The sequence below is a fragment of the Erythrolamprus reginae genome, chromosome 2 (assembly GCF_031021105.1).
Source record: "Erythrolamprus reginae isolate rEryReg1 chromosome 2, rEryReg1.hap1, whole genome shotgun sequence".
In the NCBI taxonomy this organism is placed as follows: domain Eukaryota; kingdom Metazoa; phylum Chordata; class Lepidosauria; order Squamata; family Dipsadidae; genus Erythrolamprus; species Erythrolamprus reginae.
Genome location: NC_091951.1, coordinates 100688453 through 100714360, shown reverse-complemented (window position 1 = coordinate 100714360; position 25908 = coordinate 100688453). Strand labels below are relative to the sequence as shown.

Below are 25908 nucleotides of genomic sequence, written 5' to 3'. Positions count from 1 at the left end.
AGTTTCTTGTGTATACAAATATAAAGAATTAACTTTTTAACTTAGTTACAATGTGAATGGTTAATATATGACATATAGCATACAGACAAAATCCTGTCAATGTACGATTGCTAAATAAACAGAAGAGTATCTAGTTAGTTTTTATCTTGGACAAACAGAAGGGTTTTAATTGCCTTAGGTAAACGGAAGCTTAAATGAATAATTATTTCCTTAAACTAATCAAAGGAGTGGGTTGCCTTAACCAGGTACATAGGTTTTATCCTATCATATCCACAGAGGGCATTCCACATTCTTGTAGACATGGATAGTTAACCCACAGCCTTTGAATTAAGGTGCTGGAGAAGATTCCTGCAAGTCCCTTGGACTGCAAGGCAATCAAGCCGGTCAGTCGCAGAGGAGATAAACTCTGACTGCCCTTTAGAAGGCCAGATCCTGAAGATGAAATTCATATACTTTGGCCACCTAATGAGAAGGAAGGACTCACTGGAGAAGAGCCTAATGCTGGCAACTATTGAGGGCAAAAGAAGAATGGGATGATAGAGAATGAGGTGGCTGGATAGAGTCACTGAAACAATTGACGTGAGCTTAAATGGACTTTGGGGGATGGTAGAGGATAGGAAGACCTGGAGGAACGTTGTCCATGGGGTCGTGATGGGTTGGACATGGCTTCGCAACTAACAACAGCAATAACAAACTTTATGTAAATTTTAATCGTTTATACTCCACTGAGAAGATGTAATATATTACATTTGTAGGAGTACATTTTATAATAAATGAATTATGCAATTCATGTATTTTGATATTTATTTTTCTGCCTTTGCTCTGCATTATGTATTTGTACCATATTGGATTGCAGATTACATGATTGACAGGAGAATGATTTAGTGTTCCATGGAGAAAAGTGTTGAAAACAAGTTACCATTGAGTCTCCATCTGTAGAGAAAATTTTACTTCTTGAATTATAAGAAGCAGACATTACTGTTAGAGGGTTTGCCCTGCTTTTTCTCCTGAAGAAACTGAGATTAGATCATGGATCACCTGAATCAATACAAATGTCTGTGAATAAAGATAAAACATATACAACTTTCAAATGTAGGACACAGGAATGAAACATTATTATAGGAATAAAAATTTAAATTCATGAAACATTTTGGAGCTTTGCATCCAATTGGGGCAATGTACAATGTACTGTATGTAAGAACTGCAGGTTCATTGGAAACGTGGCCAAAGAAATCTTAGTCCTAACAATTGCAATGTTATAATGCTGGCTTAGAATGGGCAAGACTATTCTTTATTTATTTTTTAAAATTTATTTTGTCCAATACACAATGAGGGTTTTAGTGGGTATACACATACACACACACACATACACATAGTAAAATACATGATGAAGGTTATAGAGGAGATACTCATAGTAAAATATATCTAAGAAAGAAAGAATGTTGGTTATGATAAGGATTTCTGAAACATACAGTATTGTGTATTTCTGATACATAGTGAGGTTTTTGTTTTTGTTTTTTGAAAAACTTGTATATTGATTTCTGTTCCATTCTGGACCGGTGAAGCTGTGCTAGATGCACTGCATATCCTTAAAGGCAGCTCTGCTTCATCAATCTGAATGTATGACTTCCAGAAGTTCAGAGATAATAATAATACCTCTTCTGAATCTCCAGGTACCACTGTTTGGTACTTTTAGACAAAGCAAATGTTTTGGAAAAATGACTCTATTGGGGGAGGTAGGTTCTTGATCTCCATTTTGACCCCAAAAAGAAATTTCTGGACAGGCAGGAAAGAGCTGCAGACAGTATTGGTGAGGAGCCAACATGCTTGATTATAATGGCAGGAATTTTAAATGAAAGCAACCTACTAAGTATATGGGTAGATAGATACATCAAACATTAGTTTTATAGTACTATTGTCCACCTGAGCAAAAGAGGTGTGAGCCATTAAGCTGTTGAATGCTGATTTATCCATAAAGGTGTTCTTCAAATTGATTTATATCTACCTTGATTTATTCACAACAAATATGTTAGAAATGGGCTGTCTTTGAAGGGGTCATTTTCTTTTCTGGACATTTCTTTTTCTTCCTTTTTAGATCTAAAAGATCTGCTCTTCTACTATCTTTGCTATCCAAATGTAATTTAAACTTGCATTTTCATTCATCTCAAAATGCTATAGCAGTGTTTCTTAATTTTGGCAACTTTAATATGTGGGGACTTCAACTCCCAGAATTCCCCAGCCAGCATGAGAAACACTGGGCTATTGCAATAATTTATTTTCTGTCCCATCATATTTGAACTTCCTAAGTACTCATATCATCAGATGGATTCTTGTTTCGCTTGCTTGTTTCGCTCCTGTGACAACTTTGAGTTCCAAGCATTTACAATGTAAGACTTTTTCTCCACCTATCCATATAATATTTTCTTACCAACTTATTTTCTTTATTCCTATATATTTGAATGCTTTATCTACCTTTCCGTTTTGCTCTCTATTACATAATCCTGAGTCCTTACTTTTCTGTATATTAAGATGACTGCTCCGTCTCAAATATTTCCTGGGGTGTTTATCTCAGAAAGCCTGTATGAATCTCATTGTTTCTGCATTTTCTGTCATTGGTTCAGATTTAGCCCCAAATCTGCTACTCCGTATTCTCTCTGCATAAGTGGGTTACCGAGGCCTAAGCTTGTCAGGGTCCCCTGTAATAATATTCCTGTGTTTCCTTAACTATAATCTGTTGAATGAGTTCAAGTGCCTGGATTGACGAGCCATGATGGTGCAGTGATTAGAATGCAGTATTTCAAGCTAATTCTGCCAACTGCCAGGAATTTGATCTTGGCCAGCTCAAGTTTGACTCAGCCTTGCATCATGTCATAGTCAGTAGAATGAGGACCCAGACTGTTGGGCGCTATACATTGACTCTGTAAACTGCTTAGAGGGTGTTGTAAAGCACTATAAACCAGAGCCTACAAAACTTTTGCCAGACCCATCCTTGAATACAGTTCATCTGTCTGGAACCCACATCACATCTTGGACATCAACATCCTTGAAAATGTCCAAAGATACTTCACCAGAAGAGCCCTTCACTCCTCCACTCGAAACAGAATACCCTACGAAAACAGACTATCAATCCTTGGTCTTGAAAGCTTAGAACTACAACGCCTAAAACACGATGTAAGTATTGCCCACAAGATCATATGCTGCAACGTTCTACCTGTCAATGACTACTTCAGCTTCAATCGCAACAACACAAGAGCACGCAACAGATTCAAACTTAATATTAACCGCTCCAAACTTGACTGTAAAAAAAATATGACTTTAGCAACCGAGTTGTCGAAGCATGGAACTCATTACCTGACTCAGTAGTGTCAACCCCTAACCCCCAACATTTCTCCCTTAGACTATCCACGATTGACCTCTCCAGGTTCCTTAGAGGTCAGTAAGGGGCATGCATAAGTGCACCAGTGTGCCTTCCATCCCCTGTCCAATTGTCTCTCCTTATCTCATTTATCTTTTCTTCCTTTCAAATTTGTTCACCTATCTTTTCTTCTATTAGTTTCTTTAGTTATATTACTACATATCTATTCTCTTCAATGTGTATTATGTATTGGACTAAAGAAATAAAATAAATAAATAAATAAATAAATAAATAAATAAAGCAGTATTTAAGTCTAAGTACTATTGCTGTTGCTATTGATGCAAACCACTCTAAAGTCATAAATATAGTTATGAAACACAATGCCAAATTCACACAAAACACAGTGTCTGAATCTTGTAATTGTAATTAATCTTGTAATTGTAGTTAAAAGCTAGTCCTCATGAAGTCAGAAGAAATCAACCTAAAGTTATATTTGTTGGTTAGGAAAACAAAAGAAAGTGGAAACTTTTCAAAAATTATTTCCTGCCGTGTAAACAAATGACAGTAATGTTATTTCTGTATATTAAATTTATCAGTGAAGTGTTTAGGATATTTGGGATTTGACAGCTTTTGAAAAAAAAAAAAGCTTTTTCTCTATTTTTGAAAACAGGATTGCACTTTTTTCCTGGCAAGGAATAGAAATATATATGAAGAAATATGCAGGACATGCAGGAAATGAATGAAGCTTACCCTTTCTGCCAGCTGAATTATTGCCTTTCGTGCAGTTTATAAATAACTTCAAGCACTCTGCCCATATCAAAGAGGTGCCAAATCAAAACACTAAACATTGTTTTTTCAAATAAATATTTCTATTTATTGTATTATATTTAAATATATTTAAATATATAAAGATATTTACATATAAATATAAATATTATTTATTTCTGGTCAGAAACCTGAATATCAGATTAATTAGTTCATTGCTGGGCTTTATTGATTACACAATTGAAAGGTCTACTTTAGTTTGGAAAACTATTAACCATTTATTTGTTATATATTTATTTACATTTTTATCCCAGCTTTATTATTTTATAAGTAACTAATACTCCTTCTTCCTCCTATTTTCCCCCTAACAACAATCCTGTGAAGTAAGTTGAACTGAGAGAGAGAAAGCAATTGATTCAAGGTGACCCAGCCACTTTCATGCCTAACATTTAAGCAATTGTCTTCACCATTAGATCACTACATATGAAAAATGCAGAGTCTCCTGGAAAGGGACACATTGTTCTGATTTGCAACTTTTATGCTTCAATATAATTTTATTTACTTCTTTAAAGAATTTTTTCTTTAATTTTATTGGTGTTGTTGAGAATAAAAACAGGAATCATGGCAGTATATTAATTTTAATTAATGATATTCTTTCTATCAGTGATAATTGAAGATTTTTCCATATCTTTTGCAATTTTGTTAAATCTATAATTATCTTCCTTAATTGTCATACATCTGTTAACTGAATCCCTAAATATTTTACTTTTTTTGTGATCTGCCCATTTAACTTCCCAACTAATTCTTCTTTTGTTTTTCCATCATATTTTTCATATTTCTTTTGTTTTTCCATCATATTTTTCATATTTTTTTCTATATTAATTTTTAATCCCACCACCTCTCCGTATTTTTCAATGTGTTATATTAATTTAAGTTCAGTCTCTAATGGTTCTTTCAATTTGAACACCAAGTCATCTGTGAATGTTTGTAGTTTATATTATTACTGTAAATTGTTTTAATTACATTGATAAATCTCTTTCCAAAATCCATTTTTGAAATTGCATTGTCATAAAATTGCTAATTCACGTTGTCAAATGTCTTCTATGCATCTAAAAACATTAAAGCCATTTGTTTTTTGGGGTACTGTTCACAGTACTCTAGAGCTTTCAAAATCATTTGCATATTGTCTTTTGGATAATCTGACTTTTGGGTAAAAATCTATTTTGATCTGAGTATAAATTCACTTAGAAATATTTTAAGTCTATTCACCATTATTGAAGCAAAAACTTTGTAGCCTGCATTCAAAAGTGAAATTGGTCTAAAATTTTAAATTTTCTGTAAGTCTGTCTCTTCTTTTGGAATCAAAGTTATAAATGTTTCTGTCCATGAGTCCAGTATCTTAGCTTCTAATAACAATTCATTATAGAGCTCCAGCATCACAATTCCCAATTTTCGTCAAATGTCTTATACACCTCCTGGCAGCCCATCTGGTCCTGGTACTTTTTTCCCCTGTCTTTTTATTGTCTCCCTTAATTCCATCATTGCTATTTTTTCCTGTAACAAATTCTTGCATTTCTCTGGTATTTTTGGTAATTCCATTTTCTCCAAATATTCATCTATATTCCACTCAGTTATTTTCTCTTGCTTATATAAGTCATCGTAATATGTCCACATTATCTTTTTAATTTCCTCATTTCAATGTTGTAAGTTTCCGTCAGCATCTTCAAATTGTTTAATCCATTTTTTTCTTTTTCCTTCTTCATTTTGTAAACTAACCATCTCCCTGATTTATTTGCAAGTTCCAAAAAGTTTTGTTTAGTCATTTTTATTTTCCTCACCACCCCTTCAGCCATCTAAAGTTTGTTCCTCTCTCAATCAAACACTTTGTCAGACATTTATCAGAGTCTTTGTCAGAGTCTGCGGAGAGGGGCGGCATACAAATCTAAATAATAAATAAATAATAAATTTATACTCTCTACTCAAATCTCTGACTCTTCTTGGTACTTGTTTTAATATCACTATCTCCTTTCCTCTATACTTAATACAGTGGTACCTCGGTACTCGAACGCTTCCTTTCTCGTACATTTCGGATACCGAACAAAATTTTCGGCAAAAATTTGCTTCGGTATCTGAACAAAAATTCGGATACCGAACAGCCACAGAAAATTTTGTTTATTATCTGAAATGAGTGAGAAGGAATGGGAGTCGGAATCCGACACGCCCATTCTGGCCGCCCACTAAACAGCCTCCCAGTCGTGCTCCAAGCTGTAGGGAGTGGGGGGGGGGGGGCGGCTGCAATACCGGCAGTTTCGGGGGGGCTCCTTTCCTTTAAGCAGTTACACCAACTTTCTCTTTCCCGAGAGTAGCGACGGCAGCAGAGGCTTTCCTTAGAGCAGCAGCAGCGCCGGGAACGTGAGATGAGAAAGGGAAGCCTCTGACGTTCCCGGCGCTGCTGCTGCTCTAAGGAAAGCCTCTGCTGCCGTCGCTACTCTCGGGAAAGAGAAAGTTGGTGTAACTGCTTAAAGGAAAGGAGCCCACCCGAAACTGCCGGAATTGCAGCCGCCCCACCCTTCCTACACCCTTCCGCTCCAAGCTGTAGGGAGTGGGGGGGGGGCGGCTGCAATACCTTAGAGCCTCTGCTGCCGTCGCTACTCTCGGGAAAGAGAAAGTTGGTGTAACTGCTTAAAGGGAAGACAAACCACTGAGGAAAGGAGCCCCCCCGAAACTGCTCCCACCCTAACTACAGCTTGGAGTGTTTAGACCTCATATCTTTATCCCATAGGAAATAAAGGAAATAGGGGCTGGAAACCAATTAAACCCATTTCCATTATTTCCTATGGGATAAATTAATTCGGTACTCGACCAAATCGGTTCTCGACCACACTTTTGGAACGGATTATGGTCGAATACCGAGGTACCACTGTAGTAGTATTTCTTAGCTTTTGTAGAATTTATGTTCTGAGTGATTTCTTTGTAAATTTTATATGGACCTCTCTAGGGAGTTTATTTTTCATCACATATCTACTATGGACTTTGAGTATTTCATCAATATCATTAAGTATCTTTTCTTTACTTTCTTCCATCACCTCTGCCAAGATTTCTACCATTTTCTTCCCCAGGTTTTCTCCCTTCTCCTCTACCACATTTTGAAAACATAAATAATATTCAGAATGGTCCATCTTCAGTGTAATAATTGTATTCTCTTGTCATTTGTTTGTTTCTGTGAGTCGATCATCCAACTCTCCTCCTCTTCTCAGTTGCTTCAACTTTCCATAACATTTTCTGTAAACGTTTTTCATTCTTTTCTATCAATTCTTTAACTTCTTTTAACTCTTCTTCCACTTTACCTATACTTTCTTTAATGGTATCTTGAAGATCTGCTTGCATAGCTTGCATCATGTTCTTCAATTCTGTAGTATTAAACCTATCTGCAGTATCTGTTGTTTTCTGTGCTGGACTTTATGTTGTTAATGTGGTTGCTACTGACGAGTATGATAGTATCTTCTTCTTTTCCATCTTTATCAATTCTTGTAACACAATATTGTATTTTATTGTAATCCAATAAAAATGCAAAAATTAAAAAATATAAAAAGAGAGCAAAAAGAAAGGAGCAAAAAATAGTGAAATTAAATTCCTATGTATTTTGATATGTTAAAAAACTCCAAACAGATGAAGATAATCCAAGTCTTCAATAATCCAATCATGAAAAAACAAGTCTCCATAATAATTTCCTCCCAAAAAAAAGAGAAAAAGAGAAAAAGGAAAATTCCAAAAAATAAATTTCCAGTAGAAAAAGTATATTCAAAATTCCATATAAGAGAGAATAGATAACAACAACAAAAAAGAAAGAAAAAGAAAAAATCCACCGTATTACTAAAAAATAAATTGCCTCCAATAATAATAATAATAATAATAATAATAATAATAATAATAATAAAATGAGGGTCAAAAGAAAAAAAACCCCTCATTTCTTCTACATTTCAGGCTCTTCTTGCCTTAATCCACAACCAGTACAAAAGAAAGAAAAATAGTTTTTTCCAAAGCAAAAAATGTGCAAAGTCAAAACAGTACATTTCCACAGAATCCGCACATTACAGTATTATTCTTATATACCCTGTCTTATCAGTCTAAAATAGTAAAGGCTACAGCCGTGCTGTGAAGGCTATAGTATACCAACTTTAGTCACTAGATGGCACTGTTACTCAGTGCCAATATAAATTCAATGGCCTTACACAACTTTATTGGAAAAAAATTCAGTAAAATAGCAAAATGATAGGAGGAAACAATAATTATATATATAGAAAAAATACTTTCACGGGCACTTGCAAATCAGTTTATATCAGCATAAGCCTTTTTTCAGCTCTTCCACTTTCCCCACTGCTAAATCCCACCAGGGAGTGGTTTAAAAATTAAAAATTAAAAAAACTACCACCACCCTGTGGCCAATCTTCAAAGAGCTTTTAAACTTCTTTCATGTATTTAAGCTATTTCCTCTCCCCATTATCATCCAAAAAAATCACTTTAAAAAAAACCAGCTCAGCCAGGTGACTTCACTTCCTTGTTTAAATTGTTCAAGTGGTGGCCGTCCCAGCTAATGGTGACTGAGTTGTCTCTTCTCAGCTAATGGTCAGGAGGCTACTCTTGGCTCCCTGGGAGGTTTGCGATTCCCCTGGACACACTGATATGTGCTTCCCCTTTCACCACTCCTATGGAGCATCTCTGGCTCGATCTCATCTGATTTCAAGCTCCCAACTATTGGGAGTATCGGGGTTTTCCTCGGAATGGGGAAACTCCCGTACTGCTGCGATGCTTGGCAATGCTCCCTCTCCTCATTCCAAGGGACACCAAGCTAGGGAAGATCTTTCAGCTGTGGCGAGGGGGGCGTTTGCCCAGATTCGCCTGGTGCACCAGTTGCGACCCTATTTGGACCGGGAGTCACTGCTCACAGTCACTCATGCCCTCATCACCTTGAGGCTCGACTACTGTAATGCTCTCTACATAGGGCTACCTTTGAAGAGTGTTTGGAAACCGTGCAGAATGCAGCTGCAAGAGCTATCATGGGCTTTCCTAAACATGCCCATGTTACACCAACACTCCGCAGTCTGCATTGGTTGCTGATCAGTTTCCGGTCACAATTCAAAGTGTTGGTTATGACCTATAAAGTCCTTCATGGCACCGGACCAGAATATCTCCGGGACCTCCTTCTGCCGCACGAATCCCAGCAGCCAGTTAGGTCCCACAGAGTTGGCCTTCTCTGGGTCCCTTCAACTAAACAATGTTGTTTGGCGGGACCCAGGGGAAGAGCCTTCTTTGTGGCGGCCCCGACCCTTTGGAACCAGCTCCCCCCAGATATCAGAGTTGCCCCCACCCTCCTTGCCTTTCGTAAGCTCCTTAAAACCCACCTCTGTCGTCAGGCATGGGGGAATTGAGACTGCGGAGAGGGGCGGCATACAAATCTAATTAATAATAATAATAATAATAATAATAATACTTTCCCTCCCCCTAGGCTTATAAAATTTATGCATGGTATGTCAGTATGTATGATTGGTTTCTAAATTGGGGTTTTAAATTAACTTAAATATTAGATTTGTTTACATTGTATTATTATTGCTGTTAGCCGCCCCGAGTCTGCAGAGAGGGGCGGCATACAAATCTGATTAATAAATAAATAAATAAATAAATTGGTGGAGACTATTTTTCAATAGTCACTTGAAATACTGACAGAATAATATCAAGAGCTTTTTAAAATCTGATTTAGCTTTATACGTTTACCGATATGCTCATGGATATGTGTAAACTTAAATAAATGTTATGTTCATGATGAAATGGACTGTGAGCTACAAGGATTTATACTGTAATAAATTAATTTAAGGTGCCACTGGAGCCTTTATTGTTACCCTTAGGAAATTGTAATGCTGTTTTCAGTCAGTCTGCTTTGAGACAGCTGCAGGCATACAGCTGAATGCTAGTACAGTGGTACCTCTACCTACAAACGCCTCTACTTTCAAACTTTTCTAGATAAGAACCAGGTGTTCAAGATTTTTTTGCCTCTTCTCAAGAACCATTTTCCACTTACACTTACCCGAGCCTTGGAAACTGTAACTGGAAAAGGCAGGAAGAAGCCTCTGTGGGGCCTCTCTAGGAATCTCCTGGGAGAAAACAGGGCTGGAAAAGGTGGGAAGGAGCCTCCGTGGGGCCTCTCTAGGAATCTCCTGGGAGGAAACAGGGCCGGAAAAAGTGGGGAGAAGCCTCTGTGGTGCCTCTCTAGGAATCTCCTGGGAGGAAACAGGGCCTCCACCTTCCTTGTGGTTTCCCCAATCACACACATTATTTGCTTTTACATTGATTCCTATGGGAAAATTGCTTATTACAAATTTTTCTGGTTAAGAACCTGGTCACGGAATGAATTAAGTTCATAAGTAGAGGTACTACTGTATCTGTAGTTGTTCCCACACCATCCAAAAAGGAGAAACACTCATTCCTGATGGCTACCTGTTCAAATTATTTGCCCAAGCAAGCAAGCAAGCAAGCAGGCAGGCAGGGAGGCAGGCAGGCAGGCAGGCAGGGAGGCAGGCAGGCAGGCAGGCAGGCAGGCAGGCAGGCAGGCAGGCAGGCAGGCAGGCAGGCAGGCAGGCAGGCAGGCAGGCAGGCAGGCAGGCAAGCAAGCAGGCAAGCAAGGAGGCAAGCAAGCAAGCAAGCAAGGAGGCAAGCAAGCAAGCAAGCAAGCAAGCAAACAAACAAACAAACAAATAAACAAATAAACAAGCAGCATCAATAGTGCTCACCCCTCTATTAGGCCATTGCCTTGAGAAGCAATACCTGAAACAAATGACAGCTATCAGAACTATTTGGGCCAAGTGGCCAACTCTGTAAACACTCAGTGATGCTAGCTGGCCAAATGAAACAGAGATAAATATCTTGTGTCAGTCAGGGGGTTCTCTAGGCCAGTGTTTCCCAACCTTGGCAACTTGAAGATATTTGGACTTCAATTCCCAGAATTCCCCAGCCAGCGGATGCTGGCTGGGGAATTCTGGGAGTTGAAGTCCAGATATCTTCAAGTTGCCAAGGTTGGGAAACACTGCTCTAGGCAGAAGGGGGATTATTCTCTTGGCCTGGAACAGGAAAATGTCCCAAGCTTTTCCTAGGCACAACAACCAGGTATCTTGCCCTTTCTTGTTGTGGGATGAGTCCAGACCAAAAGAGCAGACAAGGACAGGCTGATAGATGACAGCTGACATCATGATGCTGTAGAGCTTCTTAAATGTTAATGGAATCTGGTGTAATTTGACTTGGGAAAAGTGATCTATTCTTCAAATGCTGGCTACTTTAAAAAAAAATAAACTGACATCTATTTTCTACTCTACAATTGCTGTCATGCAGCATTCCTCTTGTTTTTACTTTCACAGTAACTATCCCTCCCACCTGCCCAGATGTCTATTTTGTTTTTGTTATAATTTTGTCATATAGAAATGGACTCAGGTCCTTTAACATTAAAGGCATCCAATGACCTTGTTTTGCCATGAGGTCATGCTCCACCCAATAAAGGAAGTTGATAGATTCTATAAATGAAATACACTCAACTCTCTGGTCTTCCAAGAAGAGCCTGCCTGGTTTGGGGATTTCAAGAGGTTCTCTAAGTACTTTCTTGGTAAAAAGAATTGGAAAAAATATTTTGTAAAATATGGCAGAAGCAAATACGGTAGGTAATACAGAATTGAGTTATTTTTACAAGGCTTTCTTTCCTTTTTTCTTAAGTTGCAAGCTGCAGAGACAGTATTCACAAAAATGGAGCCTTAATTATTCAACTCCATGTTTAACGTCTTGAGAACCCCTTTTGGTTGGGGAGAAATAGAGCTAGGCTGATTCATATATTTGAAATGAGGTTCTGCTTTGTATCAGGAAGGACTTGAATTGAACGCAATGGGATACAATATACTTCCAAGCAAATACACACACTGAACCCTTCTAACCTGGAATGTATCCCAAACAATGATTTTACACTGCTTAGATTAAATTGGAAGACCTACATTATATGGCCTCAACTGGATGGAAAGTTTTTCTATGACTTAGCTAGCAAAGTTCCTGTATTCCTGACTATAATGGGGGTGGTGTGTTCCTGTATCTTTAAATATAACAAAATAAATTCTGCATGTTGGGGAAATCTCATTTCTTGTTTCTGTGGTTGTGATAGTAGGCCTACTAAAGGTACTGAATCTATGCTAGGAGAACATGTGAATTGTGTCTGCCATGCTATACTGATTCTAAACACTAAATGGAGAGGATTGAGGGAATAGGAATATAAAATTGTTGCTTATGAAAGCAATTTTCAAGCTGTTGCTTGAAGAAAATACAAGCAGGCCCATGATAACTTGTCCAAACTAGCTGATATGAAAAGGAGGCCATCAGCTCATTGGGCAGTGAGTCTTCCTTCATAGATCTATTTACTCTCTTTACCTCTTTAAACAAAACCTGCAAAATCTACAATAACAGCCTCTGCTTGCCTTAGGGATTGTTATGTAAAATGAAGATGTTAGTAAAGTCTAGGACACCAACTGCTTATTTTCCTGTTACTTTGACTAAAGATTTGGAAAAGGTTAGACATTTTGGGAGCTTGTAATTTTGCTAATACAGTACAGTTTAGCCAAGAATTGTCTTGGTTTATCCACTCTGTTGCCTGTCCTTTGAGATGGTGGCTCAGCCTTTTCCGGGAGATGTTTCATGCTGCAGGAACTATGTCTGTTTGGGATCATAAATACATGAAACTAGAGCAGTTTTTCCTTGGGGCTAGAACAGGTCTTGGAAAAAAAATCTTAGTATGCCCAGGATATGAAATTTTGAAGAAATAATTTGCTTCTCCCATTCTGGAGAAAAGGCATATAGATTTTGTCTCTTAATGCTGTATGTCCAGATAAAAGCTTTCTAGTATTGGATTTGCTCTTCAGAAAGAACATGTGCCTGAAATGTATGGGCTTCTCAATTTCTGGGGGGAGGGGGGCTGTTAGCTTTTATTTAATCTGCAATGACTAATTGTTACAGGGTTTATCATCTTTAGCTTGTGTTATTGTTTAGCCAGTAAAGACTTCAGAAAAAAAAAGAGAAACGACTATCCTGTCAATTGCCATAGCATTGCCCATTTGTTCAAACATTAGGAAAGCACACATGAAGAACATGAGGAGCACAAGACTGAGGGAGGCGAGACAGCTGTGGAGCACATCATCAAGCACCCCCTGCAGAACAGGTATTAGTAATAAAATGGAGAAAACCATTTTATTTTGTTATGTCTGTTTCTTGGGCTTCAATAGTCTTTTTTTCTTACTTGCCATTTCTTTTATGAACTATAAGTACAGTGGTACCTTTACTTATGAGCTTAATTCGTTCCGTGACCAGGTTCTTAAGTAGAAAAATTTGCAAGAAGAAGCATTTTTTCCCATAGGAATCAATGTAAAAGCAAATAATGCATGTGATTGGGGAAACCACAGGGAGGGTGTAGGCTCTGTTTCCTCCCAGGAGATTCCTAGAGAGGCCCCATGGAGGTTTCTCTTGCCCTTTCTTGCCCTATTTCCTCCCAGGAGTTTTGTAGAGGCCCCACAGAGGCTTCTCCCTGCCTTTTCTGGCCCTGTTTCCTCCCTGGAGATTCCTAGGGAGGCCCCACAGAGGCTTCCCCCTGCCCTTTCCGGTTACAGTTTCAGAGGCTTGGGTTTGTAGGTGGAAAATGGTTCTTGAGAAGAGGCAAAAAAATCTTGAACACCCGGTTCTTATCCAGAAAGGTTCGCAAGTACAGGCGTTTGTAGGTAGAGGTACCACTGTATTCTGAACACATACATTTAAATGTCGCTAAAGGAAGCATTTAATTATACTAGAACAGTATAAGAAAGGTTTGGTGGTTTGTTTTCAAAAAGTAGTTAAGAAACATCTGTAAGTATAACACCATGTGCAGGTGTTATAGATATCACATAAGAAAATGCTCTCAGATGTATTAACTTTCCTCGGTCTTTTTTTCTCTCATGAGCAGAAATCATATTCTACAAATAATGAATTTGATCATTATTGAACACTTAAGATACTGCAACTTCCATTTTTTCCATTTTACTCACATTTATAGATTGTTCAGATGCTATATCAGGAAAACTTTATATGTGAACACATTAACTGCACAATTTATGCTTACTTCCAACAGTTGTATTATAAATTCCCTTATTAGAGATACATCTATCTGCTATGAAATATGGGATTGAATAAACAATCTTCTTTTGGTTCCATAATCATATTACAGTATTTATCTAATCCAAGCTTGTACCTCCTAAAGCCAATGATATTATCTTTTAATTAGAATTTCCTCACTATTAATAATTATGACAATATTATACATCCTAATACAAAAGTCTAAGAAAAAGGAAAGAAAAAAGAAAAATAGTCATCTTATTATTCTCTAGCATCTATACTCGTCAGAAATCTTTCATTAAATTATATCTTCATGAATTATTCACATTATAACCAATATATACAAGTGATAACTTAAAAGATTACACTTTCTTCCACCAGTTAATTTGAAACTTCATTTAGTACAGCCAATCCTTCAAATCATTACTCTTTTAATTAAGTCTTATTCACTATTCACAATTATAACAATATAATATACCATAATAATATAAAGAAGTAACAAGTAAAAAAATCTATTTCCTTTCTTTATTAAATCATCCATTTTCATGTTTCTATTCCACTTTTCTTGACCCTTTCCCCCTCTTTTTCTTCTTTTTATCTTTATACCCCATCTTCTTTTCCTTCAAGCTTTCCCCATCTTCTTTAAAAATAGTACTTACCCAATTCTACCTTCAATATTCCCCCACCTCCTCTATTCTCCCCTTCTTTTTTAATTGTTTCATTTGGTGCCAATATTTTATCCCCATTTTCTTTTGAATTCTGTAAAACCCAGTAAAATCATCATGAATTACAATATAGTCATCTGTTGTGGTTAGCTCTGGCCCAGCTCCTGCCCCAAGCAATGTGGAGGTGGATGTGGGGGAGACATCCACATGCTGCAGGCCTGTTTTGCTTCCAGTAGAATCTGTCTCCTCTGACCAAGGAAGCGTGAGTGACAGGGAAGAGGGGAGTTTGGCAGACAGCCCAGGAGGAGATCAATCATCTGTATCATCCCTGGATTCTGAACAAGAATTAATGATACATCCACGTATGCGTAGAGTGATGCATAGGAGACAACAACTGAAGGATTATTATAAGAGAAAATGAGGCCACCTGTGGTTGGGTGGGGCTGCTGTAATTAGTGCTACAGATAAAAGTGCAGCCTGGTGTGTTAGCCTCATGGCAGTTTATCTGATTCATTGTTTCGTCAAGATCATGTTTTTTGTGCTGTTCAAGATTGTGTGTGGACTTTCTGGACTTTAGAATTGGACTCAATTTCCCAGTTATTGGGTGAGCAATTGGATTGCATTTCACTGTGCCTTGGGTGTACCAGAAAATCCCTTTGACAGTTAAAAAGGGAGCTGTTTCTGTTTTTCTGTTTATAAAAACTTTTGGGTTTTCCTTTTATTGTGTGGTGTGTGTCTTTCTGGACTAATTACCCTGTAATTACGGGTGGTTGAAACACCCCGGCAGAACAGTCATCTACAGTATTTGTCCATTTGCAATGTCTTTTTTCTTTTTATCACTGTAGCTTTCATTCTTTTCTAAGTTCATCTTTTCTTCCTTATCTTCTTGTTCTTTGTTTTCATCATTACAGACGTTATTAACCTCTCATTTATTGTTATCCTTTAATTTTTTCCCTCTTTCCTTTCAAATTCTCAGACCAAAAAAATCTCTTTTTAAGTCCCATAGGGAATTTTTGTATCTTTTATTTCATCATGAATGTCTTTTTAAAATACAGTGGTACCTCTACTTAAGAACGCCTCTACTTAAGAACTTTTCTAAATAAGAACTGGGTGTTCAAGATTTTTTTGCCTCTTCTTAAGAACCATTTTCTACTTAAGAACCTAAGCCCGGAAAAATTTCCCAGGAAATTTGAGTGCAGCACGAAGGCCCAGCCAGTTTCCTGCCATTCCCCCTTTAATCCCGGCCATCTCGGGCTTTTCTGGCCTGCCAGAGGAGCCTTTCGTTGGTGCTTAAAGAGGCTTTGGCAATCCAGAGCAAACAAAGCATTTTCCTTTCTCTAGGCGCTTGGAGAGAGAATAAACCTCTGCCAGCGCCCAGAGAAAATAAACACTCCCTTCACTCTGGACAGCGACTGTCTTCTTCCTCTTCTTCCTTCTCCTCCTCCCACCCAAATTCCGAGGTTTTATTTCTTTCCTAATGGGTTTGCACGCATTATTTGCTTTTATATTGATTCCTATGGGAAAAATTGCTTCTACTTACAAACTTTTCTACTTAAGAACCTGGCCACGGAACGAATTAAGTTCTTAAGTAGACGTACCACTGTACCATCAATTCTTCATTATAACTTATCTCCATGTCATCCATATCAAGAATTCATTACTGTTACAAAATCCAGCTGTTAACAGGTGTCTGATTCCACAGGCCTTTTGGTATCCCAGTCTATGCCTTTACGACCCCAATCTCTTATTCTTTTCAACATTAAAGTTTCTTCAAAGTTCAAACTAATTCAAACAGATCAAAGTTGTTTTTCATGTAGAACAACATATTACTCCTTGCACAGTACTTTTGATATCAAAAGAGTTTCCCCGTTGAAGGTCAACAACTGTAAAAACATCCATGAAAATTTACCACAATTGCAAATATTCTTCCAGTCTGTAGATGGCACCCATGCTTCCAAATCTACTTTTTATTCCATAGTATTCATCTGTATTTTAATCGGTTCTATTAACAAAGTAGTTTCATTGAAAAGACTTCTTTGCCAAACTATTAAATGACCACTTCAATTTTAACAAAGTTCCGAATCTTCAAAGGTTAGGCATCAGTTCAATTTCACCTCTCTTTTTTTTTCAATTTCTCTATGGTCCTCTGTTAGTTAGAATGCTGCTTTTTAAATTCCTGTCCTTTGTTCCCCTTTAATTTTTTAAAACAGTCCATTTGCTTCTATCAGCGAAAAATACTCACCAGCTTCTGTTTACTACCTTCTCACTCTCCAGTATGCTCTTGTATCTTCCTTCCTAGATGACTTCCTGACCTCCTAATGGTGGGGATATTGGGGCTCCCCAGTGGAGCGCGGGAACACCCATCTCGCCATGGTGTTTGGCCACACCCCTTTTTCAACGCTTTGTTCTGGTTAGTAACTTCACTGTACCTTCCTTTAATTCATAGGTGGGCCTTGTGGTTCTTCAAAAATGACAAGAGCAAAACTTGGCAAGATAATCTGCGGCTTGTTACCAAGTTTGATACTGTGGAAGACTTCTGGGCGTAAGTGTATCCTTTTTTTCTTCTGTGCATGCTAGTATTTCAGTCATACAATCCTGGAGAAGTAATATGATTGTAGGTTATGTCATTTACCATGTGGATCAAACAGCATTATGTCCACATTGGTCCAAGAAAAAATATAGAGAGAGTTCTGGAGAATTTCTGTATAAATTACTAATGCTGCAAATGCCACCTTGTTGTATTTTTCCCCATTGGCAACAACTACAGGGACTTGTTAGAATATAGTTTACTTATATAGAGAAAGGTCTCCCTTATTTTAATGCCTTGGGGTATCTATCGATCTCTAAGTTAACTCAGTGGATACAAAAGTTTTTCTAAACAAATCAGTTATGGAAAGCAATTCTTTCCTACATGGCATTTAGATCAATACAGGTAATCCTTGATTTATGACCATAATAGAACCCAACATTTCTGTTGCTAAGTGGGATATTTGTTAAGTGAATGTTGCCCTGATGGAGTTAGAGACCAGTCATTGCAGGATGCTAAGATGTCTGACTGCCTTTGCAGTGTTTATTGCTTTTATACAGTTTTCCAATCAACAAAAGGTAACAAAGAGCAATAGCATTTTATTGGTGAATTCTCCTCGCCAATCCTTAAGAACATTCTGTTGATACAAACTAGATAAGATCATGTACCAGCCAGGGATAGTGTCCTATATCATCCTGGCAATGTGAACTGGGTGAGATCATGTGGGTATCTGAAGCATGCTTGAGGTAGGCAGTTTGCTGCACACAACCTCTACATGACCTTTATCTCTACATTGCCCCATTTCATGACCCTTCTTGCCTAAGTTGTTAAGTGAATCACTGTAGTTGATATGGTTGTTAAGTGAATCTGGCTTTCCCATTAACTTTGATCATCAGGAGGTCACAAAAGGGAATCACATGACCTTGGGACACAGCAATGGTCATAAGTATGAACCAGTTGCCAAGCATTTGAATTTTGATCACATGATCATGGGGATAATGGAAAAATCATGTGAAAAACTGTCATAAGTCACTTTTTCCAGTGCCTTTGTAACTTTGAACATCACTAAATGAACTGTTGTGAGCCAAGGACCACCTGTATCAGTTTCCTGTTAAAGAATTCTTGAGGTACATCTGCATTTAAGATGCAGACTGGATCCTTATTTTCAGGAGAGTAACTACCTAAGTCTATATAGGGCAGCAAAAACAGCCCTATACTGTATCGCCGAAGTGAACTGCAGTCTACAAAATTTGATGCCAATTCTGTGGACCCTTCTTGTAAATTGCTCCATACTTTGCAATACAGGAACTCAGTGAAACAACCAGTGGACTTCAGGTTAATATATAGCAGTATGTTATTGTTGTTATTTAATGACATTCATCCAGTTTCCTATCCCAAGCTACTATGGTCCTGGAGCAATAAAACTATCCTACCTCCCCCTACTTCAAAGAAAAAGCAAAAATACATTGTCGTTCCCACAATGTTTCCAGAACATCTAGCATTTTTATTAATTAATTAATTAATTATTTTTATTTATTTATTTTGTCTAATACACAATAATACACAATAAAGGTAATAGAGGACACCTTCGAGGGAATAGAATTAGAGAAAGAATAGAAGAGAGAGTATAGGGTATAATAATCAATGAGAGAATAGAAGAAAGATATAGGGATAGAAGAGAAGATATATGGGATATAGGAGAGACAATAGGACAGGGGATGGAAGGCACTGTAGTGCACTTATGCATGCCCCTTACTGACCTCTTAAGAATCTGGAGAGATCAACCGTGGACAGTCTAAGGGTAAAATGTTGGGGGTTAGGGGATGATACTACGGAGTCCGGTAATGAGTTCCATGCTTCAACAACTCTATTACTAAAGTCATATTTTTTACAGTCAAGTTTGGAGCGGTTAATATTGAGCTTGAATCTGTTATGTGCTCTTGTGTTGTTGTAGTTGAAGCTGAAGTAGTCGTTGACAGGCAGGACATTGCAGCATATATAATCTTGTGGGCAATACTTCGATCATGTTTGAGGCGTCTTAGTTCTAAGCTTTCTAGGCCCAGGATTGTAAGTCTAGTTTCATACGGTATTCTGTTACGGGAGGAGGAATGCAGGGCTCTTCTGGTGAAGTATCTCTGTCTGCAAAAGAAGAAAGAAAAAGAAAGAAAGAATAAAAAGAAGAGAAAGGAAGAAGGAAAAAGAAAAGTTAGGAAAGAAAGAAATAAAGTAGGAAGGAAAGAAAGGGAAAAAAAAGAAAGAAAAGAAAAACTGAGCAGTTACTAAAAAAAGTAATCACTGGGAAGTTACTATTCTTCTAATGCATTTAAAACAACTGCTAAAAGTACAGCTGATCGTAATCTCACAATCAGGTGCTTTCTCCAGTAGTTGTATTTTCATGTAGTTACAATGGAGAAGAAAAAGAAGATATGTTCTTTAAGGACAGGCACTAGGAATAGGGTGTTGAAAGTTGCTAGTGATGAGGAAAAGGAGAGGTAGTCCTGGAATAACAAACCACCACCACCACTTTTCACACAAGAGAAAGAAAAACAGTCTCCACATGGAAAGGGAAAAAGGGAACAGTCTTGCTATCTACTGTGGAAGAAACGGGGCAGATGAATCCATATTTTTTTGCCAATTTCAGCATGGCTTTTTTTGTCTGAGAAGAATCAAAATACTGTAGCCTGCATTAATCCTGTCTGAATATTAAAGTAGAATCAGAAGGATAGTGTATATTCGTCTGGTCATATACCCCCTCCCTCCCAATTCAGGGGAATTGCTATGTCAGAGTATCTGTGAAGCCATTGAGCCAATTCTCCCCTTTAAGAACTTGTAAAAACATTAAGTCATCTATAACAGTGTTTCCCAACCTTGGCCACTTGAGGATATCTGGACTTCAACTCCCAGAATTCCCCAGCCAGCATTTGCTGCATGGGGGATTCTGGGAGTTGAAGTCCAAATATCTTCAAGTTGCCAAGATTGGGAAACACTGATCTAAAACACCTACAGACAGAATGAGCCAATGAGAAAACTGTTTACCCATAGCATCATTGTTGAAAAAAACTCCCTCCCTCTTTTCCTTCTCACTGGCTCATTCTAGAGAGAACATTCTAGGCATTGAGTACTTTATCTTAATTTTAACTATTCCTTAAATAATTATGCAGGTAAAATGGATAGCACTAACATTAATCCTTGGAAAATGAATTGTATCTCCTTGCTAAAAATGCCACTTGAAATATGTAAAATACAAGAAGGCCAGATAGGAAGTTAATAATGTTTTTCTGTGTTATGGACCTGGATTTAGTGAAAAAAATTCCGGGTTGGAGTTTTGGAGATGCCTGTGCAATTGGTTTCTTATTGAAATAAAGTCAATCAATTATATTGATAACCTCTCTCTCCTGTTCTTGAAATTGCAGACTGTATAGCAATATCCAACTTGCTAGCAAACTGACTTCTGGCTGTGACTACTCTCTTTTCAAAGTAAGTTCTCTTCCAAGACTTGTTAAGTTCCGAAAACTTGACCCCAAACCCACTGAAGGTAAACAGAAAGACTATACAGTGGTACCTCTACTTAAGAAATCTTTTCTGGGCTGCCAGAGGAGCCTTTCGCCACCTCAGAGTCACTCTTTTTCTTTAAGCCTTAAAGTTTTGGATTTTTTAAAATTTCATTTCATTTCCCTCCCCTTACCTTCTTCCTTCGGCAGCGACTGTCCTCCTCCTCCTCCCACTCAAATTCCAAGCTTTCGTTCTTTCCAAATGGGTTTGCACACATTATTTGCTTTTACATTGGTTCCTATGGGAAAAATTGCTTCTACTTACAAACTTTTCTACTTAAGAAACTGGTCATGGAACGAATTAAGTTCTTAAGTAGAGGTACCACTGTACTTTGGATCACATCATTGTGAAGCTTAACTCTCTCAGCTTGTGCATTGTCAAAATAAAGGATTTATCTGCAATAATTATGCCGGCAGAGAAGTCGGCACATTTGGAACTTGCCCATATTAGGGAATGATTTAATTTTATGCCTTCTTGCAGGCATAAAACCACTGCTTCCCATCTGAATGTACCTGTAGCCTAATAACTAGTAAGAATATGTATGACTCATATGACGTGGTATTAGCTCCATTAGGTAGGCCATACCAAGAAAACAACAGCAACAATCTTAAAATTACTTTTATTCAGACCGGCTGCAAGTCTGACTCTGTTGCCTCTCTCCTGCTCCTTATAGTTTAGTAAATTAGGATGGTGCTGCCTGAATTTCTTCAAAATGTTATCTGGACATTCTGAACATGTTTTATGTTTTATCTTTTGTTGCTTTGGCAACAGAACTTGAATATCTTCATCAAGGTCATCTTCCTTATTCTCTGCATGGCAAGCAATTATTATCTTTGACATTTTTCTACCAGGATGGCATTGAACCCATGTGGGAAGATAGCTGGAACAAGCATGGAGGTCGTTGGCTTATCACATTGGCTAAGCAGCAGCGGCGTACAGAACTGGACCGTTTCTGGTTAGAGACTGTAAGTAAGCAGAATTCAGTTTATATATCCCCGCCCCCGCTCCATTAATTTATCCAACCAGCTGGTTCTTTGGATTGTGGCCATATTTCTGTAATGGATCCAAAAGCTCATCTCTGTCTCTCTTTAGAAGATAGGGCTACTTACATAATTGTTTGGTTTCAGTAATTCCATCCACAAACGAGACCACACTAGCCTTTCCTGAGATGGGCAATATGCCCTCAGACTAATTTAAAAGGTGTTTAAAAGCCATCAGTTTAGACATCTGGTGCGTTTCCCTTCCCCCCTTTTCCAACAGTTTATTGGACAGAAGAAGAAAAACATATTGGAAAAGAAAGAAAAGATGTTGAACAGAGGTTGTATAACCCTGAACACAGTAAGGCTACCAGATGTGGGTCTCACAAATCCAGACCTTCCGTAGACAACTAACTAATTACATTAGAGAAAACACTATTTTTTTGTTAATGTTGTATGGGTCACTTGGATTCTTGCAGCCCAAAAATTAGATACTGTTTTGATTCAATAAATATTTTTCACTTATTAGGTTCACAGTATGTAGAAAATATGAGTTCTTATTTCTCTCTCAATATTCTGTAGAGTGCTTTCTTTTTCCCCTGTATCGATATTAAACTCTTTGGGGCAGGAAAAACCTGGTACATCAGACAAACGCTGACCTCTCCAGAGAGGGGCAGCGTACAAGTCTATTAAATAATAATAATAATAATAATAATAATAATAATAATAATAATAATAATTATCTGGTTCCTGTATATTTCATATGGATTTTCTTCCTGCCCCCTTTTTGCAGTTGCTGTGCCTGATTGGAGAAATGTTCTGTGACTACAGTGATGATGTTTGTGGGGCAGTCATCAATATTCGAGCCAAGGGGGACAAAATTGCTGTTTGGACCCGGGAGGCAGAAAACCGGGATGGAGTAATTCATATTGGGTGAGTGTCACCTTCAGAGGGCCCTCTCCAGACTGAAGTGTGGTAGGTACTGATGTGAGAGATGGCCTATTCAGTGGCCGGTCCATGGGCTTTAGAAAGCCCAATGCCATGCTTCCTGTCCTTTTGGCACCTAGGAAAGACAGATTAATTTTCCTAGGCACACCCTCACTCTCTCTTTCTCTCTCTCAATTTATATGGCTGCTCACCCCAAATTTATAAGTCTGGGCAGCCAATGTTTTTAAAAAATCATAAATCACACAACTGTAAAACAAACAAACAAACAAACAAAATCAGTTGGCAATAAAAAAGTAAGCAAACAAACAACAATTAACCAACATCATGTCTTAAGAGTGTGGCCATGTTGTTTTTACAACTTGTTGCTTTTACTTTTTCGTCGCATTTTAATGTATTTTATAGATTTCACTTTGTATTTTACAAAATATCTTAATGTATCTTTTTATTCCCCCCCCTTTTTCATTGCAGTTCTTTTATTGTAAATGGTTCTATATTTCTTAAATGGGATTTCTTTCAAAGGAACCATAAGAAACGTGTGAAGTAAAAACCAATGGGGATTGATATCTTTAATGGCGCTCACACAAAATTACTTTGTTCTGGCTTTCAGGCGTGTGTATAAGGAACACCTGGGCCTCTCTTCGAAAGTGGTAATTGGTTATCAGGCTCATGCAGACACAGCTACCAAGTGTGGCTCCCTTATGAAGAACAGATTTATCGTGTGACCTCACTGGGCTTAAAGTCAACCCTTGGCAGAGTGGCTAAAGATGAGCTACATGAAGATTTAGCATCTCTCTGCTCTTCCCATTAAAACGTTGTAACCAAGCATTCTGAATTCTTGACTGGATGGAGTTATATGGAAAGTATTCATATTTGGGGAAAAATGGTTCCTGTTACCCTCAATTTTAAGCCATATTTAAGCTTTAAACTGAGACTGTCACTTAAAGTAGAACCTGCTTTGTGTAACTTTCTGGTTCTGTAATCAGGAAAGACTTCGACAATGAGATCAAAAAGATTGTGATAACTACTTGGTACCAAGGTAGCAGTGCCTAGAAACAGAACTTTTTTGCTTCTAATCTGTTCCCTAAAACTAGGCTCCCTTCAAGGTTGAGGTGCAGTACAACATAGAAAAAATATATTCAATTATAAATAATTATACAAAAATAATAAATTTTGCTGTTTCCAAAATTTTGTGAAAAAGTAGTTCAATCATGCAATTTTTTTTCTGTTGAAAATTTATGTACTGGGCTTAAAGGAACTCAGCTTTACGGAGCTAGTCCTTAAGTACGGAGTTTAGTCTTGTTAACTTTAGCCACCAGTGTTTAAACCCTTCCTCTGTCAAATACTGAATGAGCTGGGTGCAAGAGCCCATTGAACAGAAAGAGGCAGTGATAGCAGTCTACCCTGAAACAGCTTGTGTAGCTGTGAAGAATGCTATGCAGCTGACTTGAAAGGGCAATGAGCTGACTTCCTACAATTAGCCTCTGCAATCGAGATGACACCAGGTTTGTCCTGGGCAATTCAACACTGCTATTCATTAACTGCTATGAATAATGCAAGCAACAGGATGTTTGCCTGTAATAAGTAGCCCTGGAATGCCTTCACAAATATGGCCATCAGCAGGGGGGAAAGTACAGCCTAAGTGAAACAATTCTATAGGATATACACACACGCATGTGCATCTGTGCATATAAATGTACATCTGTAGGGGTGAGGATAATTGATGTGTTCCAAACCTTATATGTTCTCACTAAGTTATGAAGAACAGACCAAAATCAAAATGCACTTTCTGCTAGATCAGCCATTAGCAACACTGTTACTCTCTTTGGTATGGAATCTAACTTAATCTATATATGCTACCTATCTCACATCTATTTAGAGACAAAGCTATTGTAACTTTCATAGAAACATAGAAGATTGACAGCAGAAAAAGACCTCATGATCCATCTAGCCTGCCCTTATACTATTTCCTGTATTTTATCTTAGGATGGATATATGTTTATCCCAGGCGTGTTTAAATTCAGTTACTGTGGATTTACCAACCACGTCTGCTGGAAGTTTGTTCCAAGGATCTACTACTCTTTCAGTAAAATAATATTTTCTCATGTTAATAATAATAATAATAATAATAATAATAATAATAATTTATTAGATTTGTTGATCTTTCCCCCAACTAACTTCAGATTGTTCTTGTGTTCACTTTCCTATTAAAAACACTTCCCTCCTGAACCTTATTTAACCCTTTAATATATTTAAATGTTTCAATCACGCCCCCCCCCCTTCTGTCCTCCAGACTATACAGATTGAGTCCATTAAGTCTTTCCTGATACCTTCCACCATTCTTGTAGCCCGTCTTTGGACCTGTTCATATCTTTTTGTAGGTGAGGTCTCCAGAACTGAACACAGTATTCCAAATGTGGTCTCACCAGCACTCTATACAGTGGGATCACAATCTCCCTCTTCCTGCTTGTTATACCTCTAGCTATGCAGCCAAGCATCCTACTTGCTTTTCCTACCGCCCTACCACACTGCCCTCCCATTTTGAGACTGTCAGAAATCACTACCCCTAAATCCTTCTCTTCTGAAGTATTTGCTAACACAGAATTGCCAATACAATAGTCAGATTGAGGATTCCTTTTCCCCAAGTGCATTATTTTACATTTGGAAACAACTTTCAAGACACAGTGCAAGCTCCAAAGACTTCAGATGCACCTAAAATTGATACCACTCTCTCCAGATAAAGACCCATTCTGTGTTGTTATTCTACTAACTCAAATAAAAACCAGAGCATTTACAGCTTATAACAGGTGGGATTTTTTTGCTCGATCTTTTGGGCCCTGGCTCACACAGAGTTAAATAACTTAGATAATGGATTTTAATGATTAAGAAGAATATCAATGATTATACATCAGAAGTGTCGGTATAACTTTCATTTTTTAAAAAAAATGCTTAAAATGCTAA

The 25908-nt window shown here is 37.7% G+C and overlaps 2 protein-coding genes across 3 annotated transcripts in view; one reads left to right on the top strand and one right to left on the bottom strand.

Annotated features, from left to right (window-relative positions):
• Window positions 1-10256, bottom strand: part of SNCB (synuclein beta) — a 44857-nt gene extending 34601 nt beyond the window's left edge. Inside the window, exon 1 of the mRNA XM_070738970.1 lies at window positions 10203-10256. The gene's annotated coding sequence lies outside the window, so the exon portion shown is untranslated. The remainder of the gene's footprint in view (window positions 1-10202) is intronic.
• A 1402-nt stretch (window positions 10257-11658) lies between these two features.
• Window positions 11659-24135, top strand: EIF4E1B (eukaryotic translation initiation factor 4E family member 1B). Of its 2 annotated transcripts, none has more exons than XM_070738952.1 (7): window positions 11659-11819; window positions 13270-13358; window positions 17393-17488; window positions 20887-20950; window positions 21877-21990; window positions 22796-22935; window positions 23558-24135. In XM_070738952.1, the coding sequence occupies exons 1-7, from the start codon at window positions 11802-11804 to the stop codon at window positions 23670-23672; spliced, it is 636 nt and encodes a 211-aa protein (XP_070595053.1). In that variant the 5' UTR covers window positions 11659-11801; the 3' UTR covers window positions 23673-24135. The 2 variants fall into 2 exon arrangements, with proteins under 2 accessions (XP_070595053.1, XP_070595052.1); XM_070738951.1 differs by lacking the exon at window positions 11659-11819 and adding an exon at window positions 12596-12713 and having other exon boundaries at window positions 23558-23782.
• Window positions 24136-25908: the final 1773 nt, after the last annotated feature.

Bases quoted from the DNA above. Each gene is read 5' to 3' on its own strand.
- EIF4E1B (XM_070738951.1), top strand. From the start codon at position 12,642: ATGAAGATGTTAGTAAAGTCTAGGACACCAACTGCTTATTTTCCTGTT. The intron at 17,489-20,886 runs GTAAGTGTATCC...TTGAAATTGCAG, and splicing joins ACTGTGGAAGACTTCTGGGC to ACTGTATAGCAATATCCAAC. The intron at 21,991-22,795 runs GTAAGTAAGCAG...CCCTTTTTGCAG, and splicing joins ACCGTTTCTGGTTAGAGACT to TTGCTGTGCCTGATTGGAGA.